The sequence below is a fragment of the Panthera leo genome, chromosome B2 (assembly GCF_018350215.1).
Source record: "Panthera leo isolate Ple1 chromosome B2, P.leo_Ple1_pat1.1, whole genome shotgun sequence".
Taxonomy (NCBI): Eukaryota; Metazoa; Chordata; class Mammalia; order Carnivora; family Felidae; genus Panthera; species Panthera leo.
In genome coordinates, this window is record NC_056683.1 from 108,716,250 (window position 1) to 108,737,689 (window position 21,440).

The 21,440-nt window shown below is 34.6% G+C and overlaps 1 protein-coding gene across 4 annotated transcripts in view; it reads right to left on the minus strand.

The window, feature by feature from the left end:
• Positions 1-21,440, minus strand: part of TBC1D32 (TBC1 domain family member 32) — a 200,423-nt gene that overhangs the window by 133,642 nt on the left and 45,341 nt on the right. For 3 of the 4 annotated variants that reach the window (XM_042939718.1, XM_042939716.1, XM_042939717.1), the window contains exons 12-18: positions 18,710-18,800; positions 15,092-15,232; positions 12,349-12,441; positions 10,419-10,561; positions 6,431-6,558; positions 1,779-1,980; positions 1,133-1,212 (exon numbers count right to left, since the gene is read on the minus strand). In XM_042939718.1, the coding sequence (XP_042795652.1) occupies positions 1,133-1,212; positions 1,779-1,980; positions 6,431-6,558; positions 10,419-10,561; positions 12,349-12,441; positions 15,092-15,232; positions 18,710-18,800 (878 nt within the window). The remainder of the gene's footprint in view (positions 1-1,132; positions 1,213-1,778; positions 1,981-6,430; positions 6,559-10,418; positions 10,562-12,348; positions 12,442-15,091; positions 15,233-18,709; positions 18,801-21,440) is intronic. The other variant, XM_042939719.1, reaches the window with a different exon arrangement.

Below are 21,440 nucleotides of genomic sequence, written 5' to 3' on the forward strand. Positions count from 1 at the left end.
TTCCCTCACAAGTTGCCTCCCAATAAACCCTTCATGACCCCATCATATAAATTTAGTATACCATATTGCCACATTGTATTTATTTGTATTCTACCCTACACAATAAGCTCTTAAGATATAGGTATCCTCAGAAGTCCAAGCCCTTGGTCTAGCACATGGCTGAATGAATCAAAGGAAGATGAGAAATCAGAGGAGACCTCAAAGAAAACATCTAAAAACTACCTCAAAAACTGCAGAAATGTTTTTCTCTCCACACACAAAAAAATGGCAATTAAGTTTATGACAACAATCAGAAAAAAAATTATAGCTAATTTTTAGGAAATTAGCTATTTGTTGAACAATTACATTGTTAAGGAAATTTAAAAAAGGCTTTTTGTTAGACTTCTTTAGTTAAAACTATGCCTATCCAAAAAAAATGTTGATTTATTTTTTCTTAAGAATATCCCTAAACGTTCTATTATCTGTTTAGAGCATGCCAACAACTAAGAAGAGAATGCAAATATATTAGTCATCAGATACTAACTAAAAAAATTTTTTTCCCATCACTAATTTGACTCCATGTCCTATTGGTATTTGTGAAGATACATGGAGATATCTAAATTAAAAATTAGTATAAATACTGAATTAAATAATTTCCTTATGCCAAAATGTAATTAAAATGCATTCCCACACATTCTGAAAAATCATAATTTAAATATAAATAGACTTTGCTGGCATTTGAAATCACCTTATTCCTATGGAACTCCCTAGTTAGCTTTCCAAAATTTAGTATTTGATAATTCTCTGTATTTTCTGGAAACATTATAACAGATCCAGTTTCTTAACCCAAAATGTAAAGACAGGATGAAGCAAGTATAATAAATATTGCTAGATGTAAGGTACAAGTAAGGTACAAGTATCTCCAAAAGTTCCCCGTAGGTGTAATTTTCCTCAATCCTATATGTATATGGTCACCTTCCTATAAAGTCCTTTTTTTTTTTTTTTTCTAGTTTTTATTTACATTCCAGTTAATTAACACATAGTGTAATATTAGTTTCAGGTATATTTTTGCTACAATGTTTAATTATATTCTCATTTTTTAATTATTTCAGCAAATGTAGAAAAACAGATAAGTTTATTCAATTGTGCTTACAGGTTTTGGGATTCCTGGCTTACTGAAGAAACAGATTCCAAGCACTTTACTGGAGTAGTTCTTTCTGATTGCAAACTTGTCTAAAATATAACAGATTAATTTACATTATTTATTGATTACTCGTAAGATCTCATGATACGTTTTTATAGTTGATCCTTAATGTAACTAAAATTAAATCACCTTCAAATTTTAAGCTATTTGGCTTTTAATTAAATGTTATGTAAAATATTTTATAAATGAAGCATATAAATGTGAGGAAAAAAGGCTTATTAGTCCACTGATACATACTACATTTGACTCTTGCAACATTATCTCCAGTGTCCATAACAAAACCCCAGCTGGCTATAAAAGTTGCTCAGAAACAGCTTCTAAAGGATGTCATTTTATGCAAATATAATTTATCTAAAGGCTCTCCTGCAAGAAAAGACTTTGAAATGTAGTTAGGTCCTAGAACTTTGTCTTAGTGGGAGATGAGGTACAGGCATCCTGTACCAAGTTAGAAAGCATTCTGTTCCCTAAAGTACTGTGATACTAAAGAAGGCATATTTGTGCCAGTAAAAGATTTTAACTGCATTATGATAATACTATAGTGACTATATTTGAAGTAAAGATTTTCAGGGGGGAGGAAAAGCTTAAAAATTCTTACCTTCTTCCATGCTTTTGCTATAGACTCATGCAAACTATAAGGAATTAACACCTGTAAGCCTTCACATGTACCATATATTTGACGACACACAGAAATAAAAGCTCCTTTAACCACAGGCAACATTTCCGAACCAGAAAAAATAGAAATGTCTTCATCAAGAAGTTTTTTCGAAAACTGGGCAATTATATGAGCACCTGTAGAACTAAAACATGATACTAAAGTTATTCCAAGGTTATAAATCATCACCTCATCAAGTACTACCAAAAAAGTCGAATTGTATCATAAACTTTGCATTTGCTTGGCTTCCCATTTAGTCCTCTAGCTTTTCTTGGACATGTCAATATTCCTGTTCCCACCTATGTACAGATAGGTGTCTAATAATTAGCAGTTTCAGGAGACTAGAAGGAAAGAACATACAGATAGGAAAAAGCAAAACTATACACTTAACAGGTTATAGACACCATGGGTCCCGGGCCATATGGAACTTCACTTGATTATAGTGAAAACAAAATCCTGAGTTCCCCTGCCATTAATAGGATGTAGCTCCTGTATTTCAGAATCTCAGACACATTAATAGTAATAACAGATAAGGAAAACATAGTAAATGTTTAATATGCCAAGTACTGTTCTAAATATTTCAAATGTATTAATCCATTTAATCCTCACAATAACCCTATAAACTATACTCTTCATTTTTTAAACAGATAAACAAATAAAGTTAAGGCTTACAGGAATTAAATAACTTGAACAATACCACAAGGCTTGTCAGAGGTAGAGCCAGGCCTCAAACCCAGGATATCTAGCTCCACAGCAGCACACGTTTAGTCTTTCTAGCTTTAGGATAGGGCCTTCCATGTACCCCTCCATACATCTTTAACAGTTACTAACATTTTGCCAGTCTTGTTTTATATATCCTGACCTCCCCCTCTGCCCACCTCTACTGAAATATTATATGCTACATCCCAGACATCATTTTACCTAGCGTACATCTTTAACTGATAAAGGTTTCTATGTTATGTGCCAATACCCCACCAAACTATGATTCTTTAATCTATCTGATAGTCCACCCATATCAAGATTTTCCTAATTGTCGTAAGGTTGTCCTTATAACAGGTTTGTATAAATCAAAATTCAAACAAGTTTCATGCAGTGCATGAGGTTATTGTATTATTTAGGCTCCCTCTTTCTTTTTTTTTTTTTTTTTTTTTTTTACCTATGCCAATGATTTGGAGAAATGAAGTTATTTTTCCTATCCATACTATTATTTGGATAACTGCTTCCTTATGGTGTTATTTAATGTGTTCCTCTACTCCCCCATAATTTCCGTAAGTTGATAATTATATCTAGAGGCTTAAGGTTCAATTTCTTTTTTTCCCGGAAAAAATAACTTTATAGGTGGTTGCTACTGTGTACCTCCGACTGCATCATGAGACACATATTGTTGTCCTAATTTTGGTGGTGCTAAAAATCAACTGGTCAGATGGTAGAAGCCTAAGCTCTCCAGTAGGAAGTCCTCCTCTCATCAAGCCATTCACCTAATGGTTTTAGCATCAATTCAGGATAATTTCCTAAATGAACTATTTCATTAGGAATTACCAAATGGTGATTTCTAATTATCTTGCATTTATTAACTAAAAGCTTTCTATGAAGAATTTTATCTTCAGTAACTTAATAGTTATATTAAAATACAATTGGTACAAGAAAGAATAAAAAAACACATCTGAAATTTTTTTAATCAATTTACAAAAGGAGTTGGTGTCCTCACAACTTCAATGGGTAATTGACGAGGTTTTCTTTAATTTTAGTATGTTTTTTAAAACTATGTTTGTATGCTTTATGTATGTTAACCATTGAAGTAACTATTTTTTTAATTCTTAAATTATCCATCTTCAATCAGTAGGAGGCCCCTTCTGGTAGCTTGGGGTACTTTTGACACAACATCTTTAGTCTTAGATAATTTCCTTACTTTCTAGAATGGTAAGATATCCCAGGATCACCTTGCACATTTCCCAACCCAACCCAGAAACAACTACCTTCAAGGATCCCTTCCTCCTTTTGTGGTTGGGGGGGCGGGGGGGGGGGGGGGGGGGGAACCTTAGATATTTAGAGACCACAGTCTGCTAAGGGGTTATCATTACTTCTAGCCTGTCAGTGCTAAGAAAAGTATAATTTATGGGGTGACTGGGTGGCTCAGTTGAGCATCCAACTTCGGCTCAGGTCATGATCTCACAGGTCATGGGTTCAAGCCCCACGTTGAGCTCTGGGCTGACAGCTCAGAGGCTGGAGCCTGCTTCTGACTCGGTCTCCCTCTCTCTCTGCCCCTCCCCTGCTCACACACTGTCTCCCTCTTTCTCTCAAAAATAAGTAAATATCAAAAAAAAATTTTTTAAAGAATAATTTAAGAGAAATATTTATTTCCATTATGAATTTAAATTTCAATTAATATATTTTATATTTACATAAATTTAATTTTATATATAATTTTATATATAAATTTAAATATAAATTTAATTTTAATTTAACATATATTAAATTAATATATGTTATTTTATAAATATAAATTTAATATCATATTTTTGTTGAAATTCTAGTTTCTTATGATGTTAATTACTTATTTGCTTTATTTAGAATATGGGCATAATAGTTTCAGAATATATTAAAGGCAGATTAAGATTATTTTTGTGATTTTTTTTTTAACCCTATATATCCCACTAGAAATGTTCAAATCAGGTCACTTTGAAGTAATTTTTTGCATGGGTAGGTAACTAACTTGATTGGTAGTTAAATGCTCTTATTTCCATTTGTTTTAATTTTTTCAAAATTTGAACTCTTCTTTTTGACTTTTACATTTAGCATATAAATCAGATACATGATTCCAAAGTCAAATCTAGGTCCAATCAAGGTACATGTCTTACCTTTCTACCTCCCCATCCACATGCTTTTCTCCCTTCCTCGAAAACTATTACTTTTCAGTTTACCCTTTCATCGCTCCTTTTGAAAAATATCAACAAATATGTTTTTGTTTATTCATATTCTATTCATATAAAAGGTAGCATTCTATAAACATTCTTTTGTTTTGTCTGTTCACTTAACATATTCTGAAGACAACTCCACAGCAATACATAAAAAATTCCATGTTCCCACTGCAGAGCTAAGTGTTCCTTTGTGCAAACATAATTTAATCAACCAGTCTCTTGTTACTGGACATTTGAGACGATTCCAGTCTTTGGCCAATATAAATAATAATATCAGAAACAACCACTGAACAATGGGGAGTCAGAAGAAATGGACATTTTATGTCTTACCTGTTTAACTTCAATTAAGGAAAACTTTTTAAAAAATGTAGAAATCCTAATGACTGGGAAAAAACTAATTATATAATTAAATGTCTATATAGCAAAAAAAGACAAAAATCAAAACAAAAAAACTGAAATAGAGAAGTGATGGACAATAAAAAGAAACTTTAGAACTCGTGACAAAAGGTTAGTCTTTCTCATTTTACAAAAGAATTGTTATCTGTATAGAAAAATACTTCCAGTTGAGTATGGCAGATTGAACACCTACACTCACATCTGCACCCTCTTAAAATACTAAAATGCAAAATAAACAGAATTTTCAGAAGGCTTTTATAGCTGTCAAGAAGAAAAGAAAGGATATGATAGTAACAATTTTTTATACTCTAGAATGTGAAAAAAACAAGAAGTAATTCAGGACCTGGAAAAACTGAATGATCAGCCACAATACAGAAAACAGAACACAATTTATTTCATCAAACCTCTCAAAAAACTCAAATTGTTGGAACCAAGCATCTCTGGAGTTGGAGACAGAAGTGAGACTGAAAACAGAAGAAATGCCTGAAAGTCAACTTAAAAAGAAGTTCACCCAGGGGCACCTGGATGGCTCAGTCAGTTGGGCGTCCAGCTCTTTATTTCAGCTCAGGTCATGATCTCACAGTTCATGAGATTGAGCCCGTGTCAGTTTCTGTGCTGGCCATAAAGAGCTGGCATGGGAGAGCTCTCTCTCCTCCTCTCTCTGCCCCTCCCTCACTCTCTCTCAAATAAATAAACTTACTTTTTAAAAAAGTACCATGGAGCTATCAAAAATAGTGTTTCATTCATCATCTAGGAAGATGCTCATGGTTACACATAGGAAAACTGAATAATGTATATGACATTTTTATGAAGAGAAACAAAAATTCTAGTTATGAATGTACGTTTTATACATCATTATTATAAGTGCAGAGAAGGTCTAAAAGCATAACAAAAATACCATTGGTTAAGCCAGAGATGGAACTGAGCGAGGGTAGCTTTTTCCATTGTGTACTTTTGTGTGGTTTGACTGGAATCAATCATGGGTGGTCTTAGAAGTCTGAAAAAGTACAAGGAGCAAAAACATCCCATATGGGATGAATCCTCCTATTCTTATTTTGAAGTTATTGACATCAGGCCTACTCTGCCTGTATAGTCCACAATCCTGGTTACTACTAGAATCTGGAGATCATCTACTACGTTGTTAGTGGCTCATCAGAATCTAACTACCTAGAATAGTTACCCTGATTTTCATTATTACGCATTGCATAACCTTTTGGAAACTTTGAATTAGATTGAGACAATATGCTAAAAATTCCACAAATTTAAAGCATAGACATGTACCTTTTTTCTCCAGGAGAGTTCATATTTTCTCCATAAAGAAGTAAGGTAAGTCCTTCTTCTATAGATGCTATTCTTGCCAATATATCAGCTATGTGAATTAAAGCGGTTTCAGAGCAATTTGGAGCAGTCTGTACATTAAAAAGATAACAAATCATAATTTTATGACATGTTAATACATCACAAACTAAAACTCAAGGGGGGTAGTGTAGTCTAACAAAGTTATATTACCACAACAAAAAGAGAGTTAATGATTGTTTGGTTGTGAATTATGTCTGAATTAAATGTGTCATTAGATTATATTCACTTAGCACAGTTGATAAGACAAATATATACAGGCTTTTTACCCGAACCAGTTATTGTTTATGAACACAGCTGAGGGACCTGCTGTTCCCATTACAGTTTTATATATAATTCTATTTGACAGATGCAGTAGCTCCTCTATTTCCACTTTGCTCTTTACTTCCCACTCACTGGATTCCTGAATATCTAAACTAATTTTTTTATATATGGTTTCTAACAAACTGCCATCATTTCTAAGGAACATCACCCCTTCCTGCAACTGGCTGGGTCATAAATTATAGGTCTGAGTAAGGACAAGCAATTCATGGGATGGCCAATAGTGAATGATGTCATCTAATGAGGAAAACATGGCCTGAACCAATCATATTTCTTCACTTTTAATTGTAAATAGAAATACTAAAAATATCTATGCAAATTAGTACAAGGCAAATACTAGAGTCATATTAATGCTGGAGCCCATCTGGAAGTCTAAGTCTACTAAAATTCTGTTCTCTCTGGGGCCGACCTACTTGTCTGTACCTGCACAGCTGCCAATACACATATTCTCTATAAGAAATCTGAGTATCTAAACATTGCAACCAACATATCCTAATAAATTCAGTGAGTTAGCTTAACTAAGGAGTCAGGTATATTCACCTGAATATTTCATCATTATATTAGGCATTATTATACTATCTCTTACTTTCATATTAAGTATCTTTCTTAAAACAACTTCTCTGCCTGGAATACTTTCCTTCTCTCATACATACACCTTCTTTTAAAGAAAAATAAAATTTTTTTTTAAGTAATCTGTCTACCCAACATGGGGCTCAAATTTACAACCCTGAACTCTGCTTACTGAATCAGTCAGGCACCCCCCTTACATACACCTTCTTAAACCTTTCTGCTCCTCATTCAGTATTTTAACAGTTTGTCTTTCCTATTAGAGTACACTCCTTCAAAGAAAGGTATAGGTCTTAATCTCTTCTATATTTCAAACACCTAGCACAAGCCAGTGATACAGTACTGGCTCAATGAGTGATGCTGAATGTTTTAATGTTAAATACAGAATGTCTACCATGTGCCAGAGGGCTGTTTCTTACTCTCAAGAATAATTCCAATGTAAGTACAGAAGTACATAACATGAGAATATAAGAGAAAGAAAGCTTTTCCAGGGAGAACTAGAAGTTTTAGGAGAAAAAAAAAATAAACTATGGTCTGAAGAAAGGAAGACCACCTAGACCACTACTTTCCAGGGCAAGGGGAAAGCATACAAACATAGGGAAATATTGAAACCTTGTTCAAAAAATGCAAATAATCTCTTATAACTAAAATACATGGGAAAAAATAGGTAGGACACAACAGAAAACTTGACTAATGTCTAGTTAGACAGTCTGAAATGTATCTAGCAAGGAACAAGCAGGAAAACACCGTGACAGTCTTAGTGGCAATACAGAGGACAGGCTAGAAAGGTGAAAGACTAGAAAAAAAATTAGAAAATTATTTCAGTATTCCAAGCAAGGAATTATCAGAGCTTAAACAAAATCAGTAGCAGCAGGGATTAAAAGACATACATGGATTTTAGAGATATGTAGGAAAACAAGTCTTTAGGGCTTAATTACCAATGGAATGAAAAAAATGAGGAAGGAGTCTAGATATATAGCAGTCCTACTTACCATGCAGGGAAATGCAAGGAAGCTTAAAAAAACTGAGCAAGAACAAAAAAAAAAAAAAAAAAAAAAAAAAAAAAGAGAGAGAGAGAGAGAGAGAGAGAGAGAGAAAAGAAGTGACAAGCCAAAAACTAATTTTTTGAAAATGTGAGTCTGATTTTCACATGGAATAATTCAAAAAAGGTGTTCAACAGGCATCTAAAGACAAATCTGGAGCTGAAGAGATCTAAATTTAGAAGTTAACAGGGGCTCCAGGGTGGCTCAGTCAGTTAAGCTTCTGACTCCTAATTTCAGCTCAGATCATGATCTCAAGGTTTGTGAAATCGAGCCCCACGTTGGGCTCCACGTTGTCAGCATGGAGCCTGATTGGGATTCTCTCTCTCTCCTTCCCTCTCTGCCCCTCCCCTGCTCACATGCATATGCTCTTTCTCAAAAATAAACCTTTTTAAAAGAAAAAAAAAAGTTAACTATGCATCTAATCATCAGAATTGGAGGAAATCACCTAGGAAAAGTGTAGTGAGAGAAAAGAAAGTGAACCAGATTCTGACTCACTGAAGACAGCAGAGACCTAGAAGAGGAGCCCTCAGAGGTGACAGAGAAGGAATCATTAGAAAGACAGGGATAAGAGTAATATATAGGACTTTAGGAAAGCCAGGTCAACAATTCTAGAAGTGGTCTACTGTGTTAATAATAATAGGTAAATAACAGTCTGAAAAGTGGTCAGTAATTAGTTACAGGTTTAAGAAGTTATGAGCAACTGCAATCAAAGTAGCATCAATGATGTAGTGGAGGTAAGATCATAATACGATGTTTGGAAAACATGATGGAATAGAGGGAGCCAGGATAACAATGGCAGTCCAACATAATTAAAAGCTATTGTTAAAGAGACCAGATATTAGGTGGTAGCTAAAGACGTGCACTGATGATCAAGAGTTTTTCTCATCCCAACTATGAGACAGATTCAGGCATATTTATAGGGAAAGGAAAGAAGCCAAAGGAAAATAAAAAGTTGAAGATATATGAAAGCAAAGACAAACAAAAACTCTGACACAAAATCCAAAAGCACATTTCTCAGCTCTGGTATATGGTTTATATTTCATATTACTATTGCTATTATTTATTACATTATTATATTATATACATTAAACTGTATTAGGAATTCTACTGGTTGTTCTCTATTTATCTTCCTAAGGCTGACCATAAAAATCAAAATTCTATCCCCTTAATTTCCTAGAATCCCATACTTTGTATCACATTCACATAAGTGTTTAATGTTTTCTGAATGAACAATGAAGAATGAATACATAGATGGGTAAACAGTTCCCAGCCACTGAGGGGTGGGCAAAGGAGATGAAAACAGTAAAAACACTACAAAACACAGACCTAGAAGGGCAAAACCTTTAGCCTATTAAGATTTAAGTCATTCTCCCCAAAACTTAAGTCACAGAAGTGGACATATAGCAGTATTGGTAGTGATACCAATTCTGCCACCTGTTAAATGTGTAAATTTAAAATTACTCTGACCTTGAGTAATTTACTTCTTTCAGCCTCAGTTGTAAGCACTAAATTATATAACGTAAAGAAACAGTCCATACAAAATGTAAAGAGATATGAACATCCCAGTTCTGAACATGTAGAAGTTTTTTTTCTAAAATATTATTTCTTCATATAAAACAGAGCTGACTCTTCAGAAAAATAATCTAAAGGCTATAAAATTACTATCAAAACAAAACATTCACAAGATTTACTAATTTTACAAGACAAATAGCTTAATAACTTCTCTCAATCCTTATAATCAGATCTAGGCCTGACTAGAAAAAAAATTAAGATGTTATATGTATTTTCCCCCTACACTGTCAATAATGAATAAATCAACTATGTAAACTATGATTTAATAGTAAATAAAAATTTATGTCAGCAAAAAAGCATATAGGGAAAGATGATATAATAAATATTTCAAATACATGAAATTTAGAAATAAAGTCCCACTGAATATTCCCTAATACCCATTTAAGAGACCCTTTTTAGTAAATACCAACCTTAGTTCCTTTCATTAAGTTATGAATAGGCTGAAGAAGTGCCTCAACCACAGTGTTGTTATACAAGCATTCAATTGCACATTCTTTCTGATCACAGAGGATCTGAAGAACTTCAGTCACCATACTTGCAGGAGAGTAATTATCTGATAAAATAATAGTTCTTTTAGAAATTAGAACTTTAAACATTAAGAACTTAATATAGTTTATTTATGAGTTAGCCATTGCTGTTCCAAAAAGATCAACATCAAAGTTAAATAGTTAAAAACAAACAAACAATTACCCAACTCAATGCCCAAAGGATTGCCAAATCATAACCTGAAACCTAGGGGAAGATCAATTAGCTTAATATATCCTCAAGTTAATTTTAAAGAAGTGAATGACAAATCTGAATTCTGAGAAACAACAGAAGATCATCTGCTATTTGACATTAAATCACTGCTTAATAGTAAGGATGTGGTATGAAACAAATTTACAACTTTTCTCCTCCCAGCAAACATTTACTTGTATTCACTTTTTCTTTTTCTTAAAATATGCATTGAAGTGTTCATCCTGGTAGAAAATTAGAGTAAAACATAATCACCAAAAATGCAAGAAGGGGAGAAAATTCCTCAAATACTAATATACTACTACTTATATATATTACCATAAAACCAGTGAAATGAATGAGCACTGTAAAGATTCTCCTTTAAAATATGTACAAAAAAAAATACAAATATATATAAATCTAACAAATGGAATAGTCACTAAAGTGAGTATGATATTTTTTGGTTTCATAAATCAATATATTTTCAGGTTATTTGACCTAATATGCTCACAAAATACTGTTTTACAAGAAAGTAAGGAACCAAAAGTTAACGGCATAAGATTTTAAGACAGAATATTAAAAGTAACACCAAAATTCTTAATTTATGTTACAATATTCTTTACTCCCTGAACACACTAAGACTTCAAGTCAACACTTGACAAAAAGAAATGAAAAGTGATCTTTTTCAATCAGTTCCAGACCCTGTTTGCAATGAGAGATATTACTGATGAGCATACAGACATTTACTCATTCATTCATTCTTTTATCTACTTACCAGTGCCTACTATGTGTCAGACATTGTGCTAGGCACTGTAGACATGCATAACTAAGACAAAAAATAGAAAAAAAAAAGTCCACTAGATGGTAAATCAAGCCACTGACAAGTAATTATAAGAAGGAACATTTTTAACATAAAAGAAACACAGTATGTTGTAGGAGCACTAAGCAGGGGGACCTAAGCTACATCTTTATAACACGGAAATGCTATAAAGGCAGAAAGAAGTTTGAGAGCCACTGTTAAGACTAATAAGCTGGTATAACTGCATAAATGAAACATACTAATTAATTAGTAGCTGCATTTTGCACTAACATATATGGCCAAGATTTGTTTTCCCTTTGATTAACTTGAACTCAGAATTTTGCCAGCATTTCTACGGTAACTTCCAGGCTTAGAACATTGACTAAGAGTCATTTTATTGAAAAATGAAGTTTTTGTTTTTGCTCTATTCTTTAATAAGAGAAGATCTGAAGTTTTAAATGTGACCTAAAACAAGCAGGCTGATCAAAACATCAGAAAAGTATACAGGACAGAAAACAGCAAAGAAGAACACATTAGTACCTATCAAGCAAACTTCCTTTAATAGCATTTCTTAAGAATGACATTAAAATTCTCAGCAAAATTGATTCTACATAAGAAGGAAATAAATTAGGAATATCTTAAAACATCAATAAACAAAATTAGATTTCATGGTTTACTCCAGGATCAATGCGATTTGTTATGAATAATACTGCATCTTAGGAAACCTCTTTACCAAACTAGGTCAGTCACTCAAAACATCTAGACAACAGAATATTACGTATTTTTAGATATTTCTATTACTCTATTTAAAATAGAAGCAGAATTACCTAGATGTGCAGCAGATGTCATCTTTGGACAACTTGGTGAGTAATAGATAAGTTGGGTAAACAAAACCACAAGATCTGTAAGGGATACTAAATCTTCAAAAAGGAGAAAGAAAAAGATTATTTTCTAGTATATATTTACAACTTAAAAAAATTTAACTGAGTTTCCCATCCTCCTGAATTTTCAGAGATTGTGGTAAAATCAGTGAGAAGTGGGCTAGAACACAAGACAGAAGACTCCAGAAAAACAAACTGCCTAATCTGTTTTGTCTAATGGCAAGTTAAAAGATGGCAAGGAAAATAATACAGTAGGTGCTATGTGAAGTTTTACCATTGATGTTGGACCAGTCACTTAATATAAACCTACCACAGGAAGATCTATCGATCTGATCAGGACTATGAATTTATTAGGAATGATAAAATTCAGCTTAATGTGTTAGTCCAGCCAACTTATCTATATAGAACTGTGAAACAGGTGTCAAACTTTTTCTAGTAAATATTTTAGGCTTAGTGGCCAAAGTGTTTCTGGTTCTGTTACAAATATGAAATTCTGATGTTGTAGCACTAAAGTAGCCACAGATAATCTGCAAATGAACAATTATGGTAATTTTCCAATAAGACTTTGCATCAAAATTTTAATTTTATTTCACAGGTCACAAAATATTCTTGTAAGAATATAGAAACCATTCTTAGATCATGAGCCATACAAAACAGTACCAGACTTGGCCCGTGGGCTGTAATTCACCAAGCCCTGATGCAGAATCGTTACCTAAAGATTCTAGTGAACACACACGTAAAACTTAAATGCTGACATACACTAATACAGTAGAATAGAGCTCTCAAAACTGAATTTTGAGATGGCCTGTGACATTTGATAGGCCAAAAAGTCGATGTTAAAAGTCAACATAAAGTGCTAAATTATAGATGACAGACATATAAACTTCAGTTAAATACCTACAATAACATCACAGATTGTTTATTAATCTATTTCTGTAAAGTTCAATAATAACCCATAAAAATGGCAGCTCTTATCTTGAAAGTCCATTCTGTAAGTGCTCATTTATGCCTCGAGTTACACGTCCACAGAATATACAAGTACATAAAACAGTTTCTGTCAAGGAGCTCACAGCCAGCATAACCAAGGAGAAAAACTTAAGTAAAACAACTAGAGAACAGTACAGAAGTGTTCAAAGTGAAGATACTCCGTAACAGAATTGGCAAACAATAGCATTTATGGCCTAATTTTATAAGGCTTGCAAGCTAAAAATGTTTTGTTTTGTTTTACACTTTTCAAGGTACGTAAAGTGTGTCAAGGATCCCCAAACCATGCCCAGATTCAGTGATTTGCTAGGAGGACTCAATATATAGTTGTACTGCCAGCTACAATTTATCACAACAAAAGGATACAAAGCAAAAATGCATGAGGTGAAGTCCAAAACAAACCAGGTGCAAACATACAAGGGTCTTCTCCCAGTGGAGTCACACAAAATACACTTAATTCTTCCAACAACAAACTGTGACAACACATGTGAAATGCTGGCTACCAACAAGCTCCCTAGAGACTCAGTGCCCAAGCTTTCCACGGGGGCTGATGACGTAAGCACCTTCTGCGTAGCACATACCAGGATTCCAGACTCCCAGAATGAAAGCAAATATTCAGCATGAACTATACTATGTGTGCAAAGCGTTTACATAGGCACAGTGGACCACTCTTAACAGTTCTGGGAACAGTGAGAAATCCAAGTTCCCACATGCGAGCTAGAGTGAAACCTTGCAAGAAGGCCTTCCTAAGGATAGAGTCTCAGGCATGCTGTGATCATTATTTTGCACAAATGAGCAAGTGTATAAACAAATATACAGGATATTCAACAAAGACAGTATGTGGCTCACAAAACCAAAAATACTTGCTATCTGGCACATTATAGAAAAAGTTTGCTGATCTCTCGACTATATTCCTAGTATAAAGTTTTAAAGGAGGCAAAATAATAGCATGTGCTGAAGTTGATGGAGAAAACTTTAAAAATAGGGCTTAGGGTAACATAGTAATATATTAAATGGTACAGGGCTTTGCAGTTTATAGAACAGTATTGTGGAGGTGCCTGGGTGGCTCAGTCAGTTGAGTGCCTGACTCTTGGTTTCAGCTCAGGTCTTGATTCCCCAGGTGGTGGGATCGAGCCCTGCATTGGGCTCTGTGCTGAGCATGGAGCCTGCTTGGGATATTCCCTCCCTCCCTGCTCCTCTCCTCTCCCCAATTTGTGCTCATGCTTACTCGCTGTCTCTAAAATAAAACAAAAACACAAATACAGTATTCTGAAAACTCATCTCTGACCATCACAAAAATTGTATGAGCTCAGCATCACTGATATTATTCCATTTTTATAGAGTAAAAAAACAATGGTTATATGATTTTCCCCAAAGGTCACAGCCAGTTTATAAGAGAACTATAATTTAAATGAGGTCTTCTAGTTCTGAATCCAGATCTGGATTGTTCAGTACATCTAGGATTTTGAAAGACAGGGGGAAATAAGGGAAGCAATAAAGGCTGAATAGAAAAAACTATAATGTAAGGAAAAGCACATACTGAAAAAAGGAATTGTAACACTTAAAGGTGTACAAGCCATCAGTAGACTAAAAACCATGTTGCTACACACCCTAGAAGACACCATGCAAAATCTCCAAAGTTCAGCAATTCATAGCTCAACCACCTTACCAGCTAAACATATTTGTTTCTCCTAATTGTACATACCTTTTCTATTCTTCAGCTTTATAGGAAATAGCCGTCTGCCTTGTGTATAGATCAATAATCTTCCTAAAAGGCACAGTGAGTGAATGAAATAAATATATTGTAATTCTTGTCCTGAGTAGTAGAAGGTTTTCTGTTTGTTCCCTTAAAAGAGAAGCAAACAAATACATTTATTTTAATGTATTTTTTAAATAGTACCTATCTTCATTCCCTTCTGAACATTAAACAGGGTTGCAGTCTATAATGAAGACTCTGATGGTATAAAAAAAAAAAAAAAGTTAATTATCTTTCCTAAGATCCTATAACACCTAAATCTCTGCAGAAAAGCATTCATCACAAATTTAAGCTCAGGAAAGTGTAACATGCATACAGTGTTCATTCCAAAATAGCATAGGATTGTCAGAGTTATCACCTGTTATCAAGAGGAACTTCAAAAATAAGAAAGGGAGAAAGTCATTAGAAAATATCACTGTTTAAATTCTACCAATTAAAAGTTAATACTATGAAGATTATTTATAACCATGTTAGTAAATAAAATTAGAATCTGTAAAATATATACACCTAAAATATATCATTCATTTATTCATTCATTCATCCATCCACACACTCAAGATCTCCTCAGTATCTGTCTTATATAAGACCTCGAACTATCTGATGTCAAAGAACAGTAAGAAACATGAAACTGGGCTTCCAATTCAGAGTACGGCAAATAGTCTAGTATGACCAGAGCTTGAGGAGGACAAGTGGCAGAGACAAGAGGCTAGCTGGTAGCAGGGGCAGATCACAGAGGACTAAGCTGCAGAAGGAATATGGGTTTTATTATAGAGGCAACTGAAATGATATTAAAGGGTTGTAAGCATGAAAGTAATCAAATATGCATGTGAAAAACTAACCCTGATGATAGCATAAAAGATAGATGGAAGAAGGTAAAGGCGTGAAATAAAACTAAAAACATCATGAGCAAAAGCATCAACAACAAAAATGGAGAAGAGCAGAAAGATAAATGTACAGAAAATTAAATCAATAGGTAGGCCTTATACAGAACTACATGTGGACTGTGAAATAACAACAAAATCTTCAAGTTACTAACTCAACATCTGTGTAGACAGTGAATTTTTATTCTATTTAGGTAATTCTAAAGGGGAAAAGAGGGAGAAACCAGTAAAGATACAGAAGAAAGTGATTTTAGTCCTTGACATTTTAACATTAAAGTGCCCATGGAGCACCCAGAGATATTATAAGTATGATATAAGCATATGAATTTGAAATTCAGAAAAGTGGTGGACTGAAATATCAGGGTCATCATACACGTATGTAGTACTTGAAACCATGATCCCCCAAGAGAGAACAGGTAGACTAAGAGGAGGAAAACAAGAGCAAAGGGCGAGTGCTCAGAGCACCTGGGTGGCTCAGTTGGTTAAGCATCCGACTTTGGCTCAAGTCATGAACTCAAGGTTCGTGGATTCGAGCCCCATGTTGGGCTCTGTGCTGACAGCTCAGAGCCTGGAGCCTGCTTTGGATTCTGTCTCCCTCTCTCTCTGTTCCTCCCTCGCTCTCTCTCAAAAGTGAATAAACATTTAAAAAAAAAAAAAAAAAAAAAGCAAAGGGCAAAACCCTTGTGGGTACAAACATACCAAAAAAAAGAGGATTTCCAGTGAAATTATGATTCCTCACAACGATGAGAAAATATAAGAAAGAATGGTTGAAAAGTAAATAGGAGGTAAAGAAATGGGGCTTGGATATATTTAGGATACTTAGAAGAGTTTTCTCTGCAGGGAAGCAGGGAAGTAAGATACAGGTGAACTGGTTCAGGTTTCTATTTGAAAGATACATAAGCAGGTTCAGAGCATGCAGGGGAAGGTACCAACAAAAAGGGAGACACAATAACAAGCGAAGCAATGTCCCCTTTCTAAAACAGGAACAAAACCCCAAAGAACATCAGAGAGGAACAAAATCAAGAACAAAGATCAATCTGGAAAAGAATACTTCTTCAGTGCAGCCCAAAGAAAGGGAATATTGATAAGGACATATAAACATGCATTGTATGCTTAGAAGAAGGACATCTGGGGAATTCATCTCTGTAAAGTTCTGCTTTTCTTAGTGAAGTGGGATGCAAGGTCTCCTCTTGAGAGAAAAGTAGGCCAGAGCAGAGCAGGGCCCATGCTAAAACTGGCGAAAGCTTGCAATAACTATTATGGACACTGCAGAAAGAAAATCTAAGAGGATGCAATAAACATAGTAGCTATGGTTAGAAAAGTATGTATGTGCACTAATTATATCACTAATGCTGTCTGCTCAATTTCCTGAAGACCAAAGATGAAAGACAGAACTGATCTAAAGACAAACAACTGCAGACAAGAAACTCAGAGAAAGAGCAAGGATTTTGAAAGCAATGGTGGGGGCAGGCGAGACATGAAGCATCCCAGGTCTTCACTAGATAGGGAAGAGAGTAAATTCATGATGTCCTGGTAGATAGTAGGGAGAGAAAAAAAAAAAAGCCCTAAAGTATTTTAATACCAAGAAATTTTTTAAATACATAAATTTAAAAGGAGAGAGGTTTATATAAACTTATCTTTTTCCTTCTCTTGAAGAATAAATTCTAGCTCCTGTACTTCCTCCTCTAGTACAAAATGCTAGTTTTTGAAACCCACTAATTACAGGTCTTTGACCATTTTTTCTTGCTTGAGTTATAGAATTTACCTGAAGATAAAAAAATAAGATCTTCATATTCTCAGAGTACTATTTGCTTAGAGAAGCAACATAAGAGAATGATAAAAGATTAACAGAAGTATATAGACACTGGTATGCAGAAAAATCTTACTATAAAAGAATATTCATTTTATTCCTGAGATGAGGTTCAATAGAGCAATTAAGGCCAGATTATGAAACATCTAGGGTATTTTAACTTTTTAAATTATTTTTATTTTTGTAATTTACATCCAAATTAGTTAGCATTTAGTGCAACAATGATTTCAGGAGTAGATTCCTTAATGCCTCTTACCCATGTAGCCCATCCTCCCCTCCCACAACCCCTCCAGTAACCCTCTGTTCTCCATATTTAAGAGTCTCTTATGTTTTGTCCCCTTCCCAGTTTTTCTATTATTTTTGCTTCCCTTCCTTTATGTTCATCTGTTCTGTGTCTTAAAGTCCTCATATGAGTGAAGTCTTATAATGTTGGTCTTTCTCTAATTTTGCTTAGCATAATACACATCTAGGGTATTTTATAGCTCGGACAGAGGATAAGCAGAGAGGAATCACAGGGTGGGTTATCTAATAATAAAACAATATTTTACAGAAATGTTCCTCCTCCTAAAATGCATAAGGACAAATAAATGACTACTATACCAGAGGAAAGAATAAGCAGTATATTATTGCAGTGTAACAGACTAGGACATATACTCTAGTATAAGTTGAAGAACTTCAGATGTAAGAAGAACGATAACAGCTCCACATTGGAAATTAAAATTATCATTGTGATGTAGTTTTTAAATTTGTGAAAATATTTTATATTAGCAGCAGTGGTCTGATTTACTATGCTACTAACCATTAAAAATAAGTTACTAAGCTACTAAGCTAAGAGGTCATTTTTAAAAGTATGTAACAGAAAAAAACAATACTTACCCCAATGCTTTGAATGACCCAAAATCTCATCGATTTTCATGGCCTCACACAACTCAAAGTACTGAACACACTGCTGAACTGCTGTAGTTATCTAATAAAATAATAACTTATTAATTCTAGAAATTTGTAGCCCCCAATTTCAAGTAGTAAAAAAAAAAAAAAAGTTAATCAAAGTTATAAAAATATGCTGAGAAAAATATTTAACAAAAGTATTTAAAATAATACTTTTCCAGTCCACAGAAGCTCAACTTCCCCACTTACATTTTAAGTATGGCATCATTCCAGAAAACACCAAAAATACTTGAAGACCAACAATACTGCTATAATGTCAGTGTAAATGGACAAAGATAGATACATACTTCATAGTGAGAGATGCAAAAGTTCTGTGACCATAACTTTAAGAACGCTCTTGCCAATACCCCTTACAGGTATTGCCTTCGAGACTTGTCTTCCTATCACACCAGCAAAATATGAACTAGATCAAGCCTTCACTTCCATCTCGGATACCAACACTGATGAAAACTGATAAAGATAAAGCTTATAATTCAAAGAACAATGACAACAGAAAATGATTTCCAGCCTGTACTGTACCCAGTCATTCTCCTAGGAGTCTCCATTCTACCTCCTTCTCCCATTCTCCCCACATAGACTTTTTCAAATCCCCTCCCCTTTCCCCTGGATGTACCCACTTCCAGTACATGTCCTCTCATTCTAGTTCTCAAAATGGAGGCCACCATGAGATAAGGAGTAATAATTGTTACACTGGCAATAAAGAGATTGTTGATGACCCTGAAAAGATCAGTTTCATGAGAGTTTGGGGAATAAGCCAAACTGTAATGGAAAAAAAAAAAAAAAAAAAAAAAAACCAACAAAGTAGAGGCAGTTAGTATAACTTTCATCTTCAGGAAGGCTGGCTGTAAAGAAGGAATAAAAAAAATACAGCAACGTTTGGTGTACAAATTAGAGTCAACACTGAATTCTTTTTCAAGTTAGAAGGGCGTGATCATGCTTAGATGTTATTGGAAGAAGCCAGCAGAGAAGAAGAATTTGACTATACAGGAGAGACAGAGGAGAGTGGATAGAAAAAAAGTATCTAAGAGACAAGCAGACAGAACCTAAGGGGAAGGAAGGATTAAGTTTTCAATGGGAAAAAAGATGAAGATTGTGTGGACAGAGGCAAGTTCATAGTTGTGGTGTCAATGAATTCATGGATTCCCCAGTCTCATTTGCATGGCTTCAGTTTTATGCAGAAAGGAGTTAATATGGCAGGACTTCCATTGTAAGAAATGCCTGCTTGCAAAGTTGGACCCTGACTCCATCTGGGAGGTTATCTCAAGAGGAAATTCCAAGAACTGATAAGAAGGGCTCTCTGTACCTAAATAGTGTGTACAAACAATGAGATTTATGCTCAATACCTGCTTTCCTTCTGGGAGTCTGAAATCCTGGTATATGCCAGGCAGAAGATACCTACATGATCAATCCCCAATTTAAAAAAAAGGGGTTGGGGGCAGAGTCTTTAATGAGTGTCTCTGGAGGACATTTCACATGAGCTATTATAATGATGCTGGAGGAATTAAGTGGAGTCACATCAGGACTCCACTGTGGGGGACAGAGCAAGAACTCTTGCAAGCTTAAGGTTGGTATCCTCCAGACTTCACCCAAAGCTCCTTTTCCCTATGTCAATTTCTTTGCATACTTTTTCTGTTACAATCATAGCTGAGAGTACAACTATACGTTGAGTCCTACTAGTCCTCCAGCAAATCATCAAATCTGAGGGGTGGTCTTGCGGACCTCCTCCGATATCTATCTGTCTTATCTAAATCAAACTTTAGAGATCCAGATCAAAATGAAACTGCCTCTTGAAAATCTCGATCTCAAACTTGTATAAAATCTAAAGTTTTACCTTTCCCCAAATTCTTCCTATTTTCCTCCTCCTGTGTTACTTCTCTCAATGAATGATATTAATCACTCAATGAAGTCCTTACCCATCCCCTATTTTAAAAACCAAGTCCTCTAAACGCTATATTCTAAAAATAACAGTACTTGGGGTGCCTGGTGGCTCAGTCAGTTAAGCATCTGACTCTTGATTTCAGCTCGGGTCACGATCTCATGGTTCCTGAGTTTGAGCCCTGCATCGGGCTCTGGGCTCACAGCATGTAGCTTGCTTGGGATTCTTTTGTCTCCCTCTTTCTGCCCCTCTTCCTCCTCTTCCTGCCCCTCTTCCTCCTCTTCCTGCCCCTCTTCCTCCCCTCCTCCTCCTCTTCCTCCTTCTCCCTCTCTCTCAAAAATAAATGTAAAAAAATAAATAAATAAAAATAAAAATAATAGTACTCCCGAGTCCATATATTTAACCCAATTCATGCTGCCACAGCCTAAACTCACGTTTCATTCATCTTTTGCTTGGATGAATCCTCTTCGTCTTTTTGCTTCAACATTTCTCTATCTTCATCTAGCACCTTCAACCCATTTTCAAAATTTTCCAAAGCCCTAATATAATGTCACTTGAGTACTTAACCTATCAATGGCTCTAATATAAAAGCCTCTAATATAAAAGCCAATCTCCTAAATTTGACATATTATATAGAAAAACTAAGATCAGACATTAGTTTCATTCTTCTTGGATACCTCCATCCCAGCCATACACACATGCACAAACACAGAATACATCTACCTTTGTAAAACTCAGTCACCAAAAGTCAATTCAACATATGACCAATGACCAACTAATCAA